At 36.8% G+C, this 11,478-nt stretch overlaps 1 protein-coding gene across 1 annotated transcript in view; it reads right to left on the reverse strand.

Annotated features, from left to right (window-relative positions):
- Positions 1-255: 255 nt before the first annotated feature.
- VCPIP1 (valosin containing protein interacting protein 1) overlaps positions 256-11,478 on the reverse strand; it is a 16,944-nt gene continuing 5,721 nt past the window's right edge. Inside the window, exons 2-3 of the mRNA XM_017812487.1 lie at positions 8,953-9,039; positions 256-6,105 (exon numbers count right to left, since the gene is read on the reverse strand). Of these exons, the coding sequence (XP_017667976.1) occupies positions 5,234-6,105; positions 8,953-9,039 (959 nt within the window). The 3' untranslated portion in view covers positions 256-5,233. The remainder of the gene's footprint in view (positions 6,106-8,952; positions 9,040-11,478) is intronic.

An 11,478-nucleotide genomic window follows, 5' to 3' on the forward strand; every position in this document is an offset into this window, starting at 1 on the left:
GGATAATTTTCAATTCTTCATGATACAACATGCAATCAAAATTAAGTCCGTGTATTTACACTCATCATTTTAAAGAATGCTTTAATGCTAGCACACTTGGAATTAAAGCTTTTCAGTAAATACAGGAAGAAGTAACACAGGGTTTTGCAGATGGGTTTTATGGCTTCTTTTTAGGCTCAAAAGTTTTGATTAAAGCTGCTTTTTGAAACAAAGTACCACGTGTAGCTGGTGGAAAAAGCACAGAAATACTTTAAGTAGTTGTCAATATGTTCATCTTTGAGTATTGCCAAATTTTCAAAAGCCTAGTTCTTCCAAATTATACCATTCATACTTGAGTATTACATGCACACAGTAAAATTTTGCTTTGAATACATTTTGACCAACATTTCAAATCACAGATTGCAAGGTATCTTAAATGTCATATATGACTTGATCAGCATTTTTCTACATCCTCTTGGTGATAACTTTGGGAAAAAAAATTAGATCTTGCATTTTGTTTGCAAATATAGGAAACATATACTGTTGAGAAATCTTTCAAATTCAGAGGTCCTATTTGTTTAATGAAATATTCAGAACAGGTACAAGGTCAAAGAAACACTGTTCCTTAAAGAGCTTTCTTTCCAAGAAGTTTCTTTTAAACAAAAGCATTACTAAAGGAAAATGGATGACATCAGATTTTACTTCTCTAAGAGTTGTACCAGCTTTTCAACTTCTGTATGAGTATTCATGTATGCAAGTATAACGCGATTTATATGCAGAACTTAGAATATATTTTCAACTCACTCATTTTGTAGCCAAATCAGTGTTAATTAAACAAGCTAATGTGTGATTAATGTGTAGATAAAAGTTGCACCTGATAAAACCAAAACAGATGTTTTAACTTATAGTTTTAATATTGCAATCAAAGAAAATTCCAAATACTGTACAGTGAAGTGTAGTATAGTACACTATATACTGTTATAATACACTATTGTTACATTACAGATAAAAAAATCAAATATAATTAGTACAGCAATCACAAATAAAACAAACCAAACCTTGCTGGATAACAGCCAGTACTGTGAAGATGGTATAGCTTCTATGCTAATTTATTTTTAATTCAACATGTAAAGCACTTTTTAAAAAGATTTTTTTCTAAATATATACACTATTTTAATTCCTATTTATACAGTTTAAATAGCATTCCCTCCTAAAAGTGCACTCTTTCATTTCTTGGCAATAATCCTCATTGAACATAAAATATTTCTGAAAAATACCACTCTTGTTTCAGCCTTTTATTGCTCAACCACAGGCATAAGGGCTCAGAGGGAATCCTGCATTCTAAAGATCTTAAGCAACTTCTTCATGAAGCTAAACTGATATCCACAAGCAAAACAAAGAAACCACTCACTGTTGTGGTTAACAAAAGGATCAACTTCGTATTCATATTCATATTATTATTTTACAAAAGCATGTAGATTCTGATTTTTGAAAATGGGAGCCAAACAAATGTAGAGATAACAGTGGCATCTTCTTAAATCGTTCATTTTCCATACAACTCAGACCGAGCATCGCTCTCCCAATTGTAAGCATACTGTGAATTTTATTACCTGGCATTTTCAGTGCACTGAAGAAGTAGCAAGCAACTCTGCTAACCCTGTGACAGTGACAACAGACTCTACCTTATCTAAGATTGTAAATAAAGTATTTTGGTCTTGAAAGCATGCCTGCTGCACAGGGCTGTCAGCACACAGCCCTGTGGCACTGTGCCTCTCTGCCTCTGCTGGAGTGTTCTGTCGGAGGCAATGTCTAGCTCACACTTTGTAGCCAGCAAGACTAGTAAACTATATGGGACTCACAAAGCCAACAGTGCCCATTGCAGTTTTGTGACTACAACAAGGAAGACATCCCAAATATATTTCTTTGATTTCATTTGAAAAAAAAAAAAAAAAAAGAGAAACTGCACTATCAAAAATTCAACCTTACTAAGCAGCCAGCCATTTGAAGTAGTAAAAGTCTTACATTTTCCTGGAAAACTGATCTGTTCTCCTGAGGTTTCCCATATGCTCATCAGCAATCAAGTTCATTTCCCTTTTTATTTTCATAAGAGGGCTGGATTTTCAGTAACCATCTTTCCTTTAGGTTATATGTACTAAGCCATAGTAAAGTTTAGGATTTTCTAATAATGTGTCTTCTTTGACACAAGATACAGTGTAGAAGGTGGTTGGTCTTTAGACAAGAAAGGAATCCAGGTGGGTACTCAAAAAGAATTTAGAACCACAGCCTCTTTCCACAGGCAATTCAGTAGCAGGAATTTGGGTTGGTTGCTTTTATTTTTTGAGAAAAGGGTACCCTTCTCGACATTTGAGAAGTCCTACTGACACATCTTCACGTCCAGAATGAGTCAACGTCTTCCTTGCCCTCGTATCCCATCACCATTTTCCTGACTAACAGGGAAATCTAACAAGCACACGGGTGCTCCTAAGACAGGCACACAGATTTGTCTCAACTTACATTTGCACCCACTGCTAACAATCAAATGAAACATCTGTTCCAACTTGCACTTTGGTGTTCTTTATTTCACTTCTCCTGTACAGTCACACATCTCACCGGCATGTAGATGAAGTTTAGCTTCACTTCAGAGTATCAAAAGCCATCTTTCTCAAAACCACTGATATTAAACGCATGGGAAAGCCACATGAAATAAGAACACTGCAAAGAAACATGCACAATCCTGCTTTACACCAGAGGAACTCAGACCAGTGGATCTTGTGACTGACACCATTTTACCATTCCTTTGAGACCATCTTTTTCAGGAACTGGAGAGTTCTGAACTACACGACTCCAGTGGGCCCAAGACAATACTAAGGGTGAGTCAAATAGAGCTATTATCTGTTTCTACTTCTATTTAGTTAAGAAGAAAAATGTCAAATTACTACTAAAATGGGAAATGTGTCAAAACTAAACCAAGCCTTCCTCTTTACACAGTAAAAGGCACACAAACTTCTGTAGTCTTACCAGAATGGCATGAAAGAAGTAAGCATTTTTCACTGAACTATGGACGATGTACAATAAATATTTCAATTTATTTCAGACTTAAAATTCTCTCATATACACTGCCCATAATTTTTTCAGCCAAGAAAAAATAACCTTTTCTAAAGAAAAGGTTAAAACTGTCAAAGTGATGGTTACTTGGTTTAAACTGCAAGAGATCCAGGACATTGCTCCCCCTCAACCTCTCCTGATTTAAACTCCTTCCCAGGAACATGCACTGATATACTTTTTGAAGCCTCACACTGTGACAAAGCACAAGCCTCTGCTCAACATTTTCTATACAGATGTAGCCCTCAGCCAGCTAGACTGATTCATGGGAGACTAAATGTTTTCAGAAGTCATGGCAGGCTTCCAGCTGCTGCATGTGCATCCTGTTTCTCACTGAATAAGCCCTGCCAGTTAATCAGTGCATCAGCAAGGTCAGTTCTGGTGAGCCAACTGCTTCATACATTCCAAGCTTCCAAATTGCTAACTTAGTGGGTAGCAATTTGAGATCTTAACATTTTTCATTTATTTGTGAAAAGGTGTTCCTTAATTTTTGCTTCTAAGTAGTGTACTAAAGTATTTGTTCCATCTACATAAAAAGTTAACGAACAGAGGCATTTTAATTTACCTTGACAAAAGAGAGGGGCTATTACTTTAGTGACTTGCTTCATTTCAGTTTTACATACAAAAATAAATCCTTCCTCATGGGACATTTTATCATACTAATGGTTAGAACTGTTTAAGTGACTAGAAATGTAAAAAGTGAGGAGACTTTTCTGAATACAAACATATACAACACAAACCACATTAGTGAACTGGTAAAAACCCACATGTGCACAAACACAGACTTCAGTATTTAAATGCTCTTAAATCATTTGAAGCTGTATTTAACATCTTTCATCCATTCAATGTTATTTTACCATGAGAGGAAGCAATAATAGTGCATTTAAATATGACTATGAAGATAGGAAGCAAAGTGCAGTATCAGAAACACATTCCATCCTTAGGGAGCAAGCACAGTGGCTGCTTCTTAAAAACTAGCACTACAGGTCTGATGAACACACTACTTAAGTGGATACCAGTTATATTATCACTGATGCAGGGAAATCTGCACCACAAACTGAAGTGAGGCTGAGAGAGGTGGGTAGTCTTTATGGACACTGAAACAGCATGTATTCCTTGTTCCCACAGAGTAAACACTGAGCTTCTAAAAGCTCAATTATCCCCAAACACTTTAGGATAATGTATGTTAGAGTAATTTCCTTCCAATAAATTCTTAATTTGCTCTTAAGAGGACAGCTGTTATTTAATTTTTGCCATTTCTAACCAATGCTAGTAATCAAAGTATTTTAAAAGAAATGGATTTGCTGTTTGTTGTTTATTGAAATTGCCAACTTTTCTCCTGTAATTGTCTTAAAAGTTGCACAACACTTGACTACCTCGGTATTTGGGAGGAAATAAAGACGTGCTATCACTTACTAACAGAGCACCAAAATGGTTGTGTTGGCTCAGACAGCCATGCATAACCACACCACATTCACTTTATCTTCATCATATGCTAGTGTAGCCTTTTTACTAACTTAAACTGACAGTATGGAGAAATTAGAGTTTGCTAAAGTCACACACATTCCAAGATTTCTGAGAGGCATAAACAGCTGTATGAATGAAAAAGTTATTGAACTGGAGAAAGTGCCAGCACAATGTAATTAAAAGTACTGTATATGCTACATTATCAAATTTAGCAGTAGTTTAGTTTCAGTTGCTTTTTGAAATGTATGTATAATTCATGTTTATAGTGTATCTCTGACTGTAATTAAGTACCTGGGACAGAATTAACTTTGTCAAATTTCTAGTTTTGCCTGTTCTAGCCTTTCCAGCAACCTTAAACTAGCATGGTAGGAACCTTGCATGGGCTTAAATTTTAAGACTTTTAAGGAATTAAAAATTACAAAGAATTTTCAAGAACCCACATGTACAGCAGATATTCATCTCAGTGCATTTCCTAATAACTAATTTACAGGTAACAGAGCCAGCCTGGGCAGCAGTATGGTAATATTGAAAGCTATTGCCAATCACACGCTTATCATGCACTGAATAAGATGATATAATCTTTGACATACATACAAGATTTAATAACTAATCACTTTGTGTGGCCCAGCCAATAAACATTACATTTGAACAGTAATTTCTTCTACCCTTATTAGATTTTAACCTATCAAGAGTGATCCATTGGCTCAGTTGCATTAGTGATTCCTGCATCTTGACTATCCATCTCCTCAAGCTCCTCAACAGAATTTCCCTTTTGTGCTTTAGACCTCGCAGGGAATGTTGTTCCCACAGAATTCACCATGTTACCATCAGTTGATTCGGTATTCAAGTGTTCAGTACCACCTGGTGCAGAAAATGATTCGGGTAAGCCAGCCTGAAAGCTCCCAGCTTTAGCAGTTGAACTCACTGCCTCTACTTTTCTTTGAGATACATCAACTGATGCTGACTGCTCTGTATTCTGATCCCGCAAATGTCTATCCATTGAAGCCTGAATAGAAGAGACCATTTCCTGCAACTTTTTTCTCTGTGCCTCAATCAGAGTGGGGTCAAGCTGCCTGCTGTCTCTCATTGTCACAACTCCCGGAGCAATTCGGATAAGCTCACTGTTACCAGAAGCAGCTGTGAATACAGAAGGCTCAATTTTAGCAGAAGGACTGAAGTCTGTTTCTGTGCTATGCTTTCTTAAAAGTGGTGTTTCCCTGGCCCTTTGATCATGTTGTTGACTACTAGATGCAGTTCCTAGGGAATGGCCCTTTCCTTGAAATGCAGTTACATTATGTAGTTGTTCAGATTTCTTTTTCACTACTCCACCACTACCCAGCTTCAGCATTCCGTGCGAAGGACTCGCTTCCCTGCTTCTTGAAGTAGCTTCAGCTCGCACTTGGCTTAAGGCCTCTTTAACCAGCTCTTCAACGTCAGGACCGATTGGAAAGTGCCCAGCAGCATCCACACACAGCTCTAATCTGTCTTCTGCTGCATTGTACACAAAGTTTTTACCAGGCAGATGTGGAAAAGTGCAGTGCTTGCCATCAGCCAAACCTATAAAGATAGAAAAAGTTATTCAAAGTGCTAACATATTTTAAGGCATGCTCTGAACACACAGTAATTATTGTATTTAAATTTACTGAACCAAGTATGTAAAAAAACCCACACTGAAAGTTATTACCTAACACAGTAGAAGTTAAAGAAATAGAATATGCCTGCAGTAACACAAACCAAGCCAAACCCCATCACTACCACCATCCCACATTCCCACCCAAAACAAGACAAAATCAACCAAACAAACACCAAAACCAGAAAACTGCCAAGGAGCACATTTCAAAACACTATCTGTAGAAGTACTATCTAAGACCACTTCCATACTAGTCAGAACTGTAGTAGGATTTCAGGGTGTGTAACAATTGCTAAGCCTGAGGAATTTCAAATTTGGTATTTTGTCTTTTTCTCAGAGAGGAAGTGTTGCTAGATAAACAAAAGTGTTTCAAGCTGACTAAGTTGAGTAGTCCTGGAGATTATAACTATTAACCTTTACAGAACAAACATAAGGCATAATATTTTTGATCTGCTGTTTGTTTCATTGTCCCACTTACAATTTGACCAATCTGTAAAAACAGAAAGTTCACTAGATAATTTTAAGTTCTGAAGATTCTATGTGTCAAAAATGGACAACATTCATTTTAACAGTTTATCATCATAAAACACGAAATAACTCTTTCAACTCCGTCCCATACAGGCTGCAGTAAAGCAATAAGGTATCACTTCAGTGATGATGGCTTCCTGTGAGTTAAAAGCTATCTGCAGATGAAAACTTGGCTGCAAACACTCTCTTCACTTGAGTTCCATCAGCTATGCAAGGAGAGCTACAATGAAAACAACACTGTTTAAAAGGTGCCAGGAGTAGGTAAATTATTGGGATTTTTCCTCACATTCTTAAAATTCTTGAAGAAAACCACCAAAAATTATTCAGAAGGGAAGAAACACATCAACTAAATTTGATTTCTGTGTTATCAATACAATGCACTCAAAACGAGTATTATGGGCATCAATGAAAAAGGTCATTCAATAATTTGAAATGTTATTGAACTGTTTTCATACTGATGAACTAACTGACCAGTCTCACTCATCCACTACAGCTTCTGATTTGCACTTGCACAGTTGCAGAAATCTACAAATAGGATTTTATTTCAAGAGCTTCAGACATGCAGCTCCTTCTTTATATATTCATGGAAGCCAAAAACAAAACAGCCAAAACACAGAACAAAATTTACCCTCGAACACCTACCTGTCTAACTCAGCCTGAAGAACATATTTTAAGTACATAATTTACCAGCTCATTTGCAAAGAGGGAGCTGTAACAATTCCTGTGATAGACCAAAACTGCCTCTGAAACTGCAATTCTGAAATCTCAAAGTAAGATCTTAAACAATATCTATTAAATCAAACTTCAACTGATTAACAGTACCTACACTTGATAAAAAGCTTTGTTTCAAAGGTCCAGGACAATAGCTGCATTATTACATTAGCTAAAATATTAAAAATAGGTAAGGAGCTTCTTTAAGTGGAAAGATTAGTCAGATCGTTGCACACTGGAATTGTTGTAGTAGTGTGTTAATGTTGAAATAGAAATTCTACCTACCAAGGTAGTGTAAAACACCTGCATACCTAGAAATGGTCACATACAGTCATCTCCCACAGCCTTATTGCTTACCTTGTCAGTTGGCAAAAATTACTTGTAAGTCAGACATTTTCTGTAAGTTAATGACCAGCTGGGTTATAAATCCCATGGATTCATTTCGAGTTCTCAACTCTGGCTAATTATCAATTGGTCAAAAATGCCCTTTCCAGCAGGCAACGTATGAGCTATAATTCACTTGCCACAAACATCACAGCAGTCTTTACAAGCACAGTAAAAGAAATAATACTAAAAGGAAACAGATCTGCTATAAGACATTTGCACACTAATTCTATTATCTAGGCTAATAATTGAGTGAGAGGTGGTGGGCATTGAATATACCATCCATTTTAATTACTGCAAAGAGAACAGAAATTACATGGTAAAATACCTGTTTCCAGAAATAAGTAAGATAAAGTTAAGGTTGAAAAAACTGCCAAAGAACAAACTGGACAGTAAGAAAGAAGTAAAGGAATCATTACAATAGATGAAACCACAAGAGCTAAACTATGAATGTAAAAATTTCAACAAGAAAATAAACTTTAAAGGAGAGAAAATAATTGATTGGTACTTTCTTCTCTAAATAAACATATACTATTCTTTGTAGGTAATATCTGTAAAAAAAATAAAATATACTCTAACTACTTGCTTGGTTATTCTACACAGAGCCCAAGATGTGATATTCATCAATGGAAGAAGGAGATGGATAGCTTTGCTTTTGAACCACCACCTTAGGAATACAAAAGACAAATTTAATCAACCTTTTAAATTTAAAACTTGCAGCAAAATATCTAACAAGAAGCACACTAGAAAGATAAACTCCTTCTAGTAACTGTTTTAAAGTATAACAGCAACAGGTCCTATGTTTTTCTCTTTATTTGATCTTTACGGGGGAAAAGAATTTTTTTTAAAAACCCATTAATTTATTTTGGTCAATCTGTCACCAAAAAAAAAATTGTTTGTACAATTCAGGAAGCAAAAAATTCAGAAAATAAGAGGTTTAAGTTCAAAGAAGTAGGCTTAGGGAGATTGCCTAGTCTTAGGCTTTCTGAGGGAGCATAAGAAGTTCCACAATATTATAAGAATGAAAAGGTACCAGACTAATAAAATAAAATAAAAATACATTCATGCTTACAAGTGATTCAATACCAATTTACAGTTTGCAGGATTTGAAAACAGAGGAAGAAAGGGATAAACAAAAACCCTGGAAATACCTGTTGTTTTCTTCATTATGCTGTAGAATACTCCACCCTGCTGAAACAACTGAGGAAGCCCCTTTGCGTAAGACCAAACATCTTCTCCTGTAAAAATCAAACACAACCATTAGAATTAAACAGTCATATTTTAATATTATAGACAATGGCTGAAAATGTAACTCCTTGAATCAAAAGCTGAGTCCTCACTCTCTTCTATGCAATTAAGAATTTGAATTTTTACTGCAAATTCACAGAACAGGAGCTCAAGACCTTGAGAAACTTTCAGTAAAACATACTACTGTCTGCAGTCGAATATCCTACATGTTCTAGTACAAAGGTTCCTAAATTTGATTTGATCCAAATTTGCAGCTCCTGGTTCTTTGCCAGGCCCTAAACACCAGTCTCCATTCCCTTCCTACCCACTCTTTCTACATTAAACTAGGAAATTACTAACATACTTTGAAAATTCAGGCACATACCCTTGCTCATTAAAACCTTAATTCTATATCTCTACACCTTCTCAAAAATCAGAGATCAATTTCACAGCTGCCACAGAGCAGACTTTATACTGCAGCTGAGACACAAATGTCCACACAGGCAGCTGCATAGAGGCTGTGTCTGTACCTTGCTTTTCTTAAGAGTTAGAAACAAAATATCAACAACGAGGCCCCAGCAGCCCTGAGTAACTGGCATTTTTCAAAGATGCCAAAAATGGCATTCAAATGCGATAACTTTAAATGATGCTGAGAGAAAAAAGGAAAAAAAACCAACCTAGACTATATAAGGAGAGGAATACAAGGAACAGAAAAACTGGTTTACAGTGACAGAGTATCAGTGACCTAATAGAACCTGCTCAATCAGTTCAGATCTGCATTTTTGTCTATACCCATTTCCTTATTTTGTTAACCACTTACCTGCTTCAGAGAAGTGATATGTGATGCAGCTGTCAAAGTAGTGCAAATGGAAAGTACTGATAAATTCCATTCTCCTGATGCAGTAGCAACTACTGTGCATACAGATTTTCAGAAAAAAATTGCTTTTCCCACTTTACATCAAACATTTAGGGAACATACTGAGGTATTTTAAATAGAACTTGCCCCCTTCTTTAGAAAATGAAATCTCAATAACCATATGTCTCAAATTTCTATTAAGATTGGAGAATGTAAATCTTCAACTAAAGTTAACTGGATGTACTAAATGCTTACAATAGAAATAGCTGGAATGTGTCAGGCTGCAAAATATTAGCCAGCAATATTTCTTTGCCTACTGCTATAAGCAAAATAAAAGTAAAAATCTATTTTTAATAGATTCCACATGCTGAATATATGGCACATCTGAATTGTTCCTTTTATTTCTTTACTGCATATCCCACATGGTAACTGTGGCTATTTTCCTGTCCCACCTGCCTCAGGTGAGAAAATGTTTCACCCACGTGACAGTGGCATTATATGCCACATCACGCTTTAAAACCCTTCAAGCCACTCTCCAGCTTTTGTTTCCACTCCCTGACAGGCACGGGAGGCATGGGACTCTGTACGCTCCCCTGCTCATCTGTTCCCCCACCACAGTTCTGTCACTCACCTCTCCTCTTCAGGCATTATTCAGGTCCCCATTCTCTTACAAAGGTACAGTGCACATTCATCATGTTCTGTCTTTAGACATTTTTAAAGAGAGGAGGCCTACACAATCCGATTAATTTTGAATGCATTCCCTCAAATCATATATGCTTGGGCTCACTGCATTCATTTGCACATCAAGCTCACAAATTTGGCCTTCACTTCCTAGCAAGAACATCCAGGTAGTAAATCACCTACTCTTCTTTCTTATTTTCCATGGTCTACTGAAGAAGGAGGTCTTGTGTCACTGCTACCTGCATCTTTATTCTCATTTACAATTTGAAATGCATATCCCTATACACAATAGCTCCAAAGCATCACTGCTGCGGCTCTTCTGAGTCTTCCTGATGGTTTAAACACTGCCTGCAGGAATCAAAGTAACCACTACACTGATACGTAACAGAATAGGGCTGTCAGTCCACCCAAGCCTAAAGAGGCCACAGACAGCAGCCAAACAGTGGCTGACTCCATACTAAGGAAGGACTCCTTTACTGCTCCATCGGGCAACCCATTATTATTTGAAGGGCTCCCTTTCCTTCCACAAAGAAGAAGCCCAGTTTTATACATTAGTGACATTTTCCAAGCAAAGATTCCCTCTTTGCTGCAGGCATGATTTTTAAAGCTTTGCACAAGGGAAGTACCACTGTTTAGTTAGCCTTTTATGCAACACTAACAAGGACGACATGCAGGAAAGCATGGAGAGCAAGGCTCACAAAACAAAAGCATCAGCCACTGAAAGAAATACAAACTAACCAGGCTGTTTTGACAGAGATCTCCCATTGGAAGATCAAAAAAACCCCACGACTGCAACTGGACTTCCCCAGATCAGAGGAACTGTGTGACTCAACTAAACTACATCTGAGGTTTGCACAGTTTTGTTGTTAGTTGGGTTTTACCATTTGTTTTGGTTTTATTTGCCATGGCAGTG

Source organism: Lepidothrix coronata, unplaced genomic scaffold (genome assembly GCF_001604755.1).
Source record: "Lepidothrix coronata isolate B3197 unplaced genomic scaffold, Lepidothrix_coronata-1.0 Scaffold36, whole genome shotgun sequence".
In the NCBI taxonomy this organism is placed as follows: domain Eukaryota; kingdom Metazoa; phylum Chordata; class Aves; order Passeriformes; family Pipridae; genus Lepidothrix; species Lepidothrix coronata.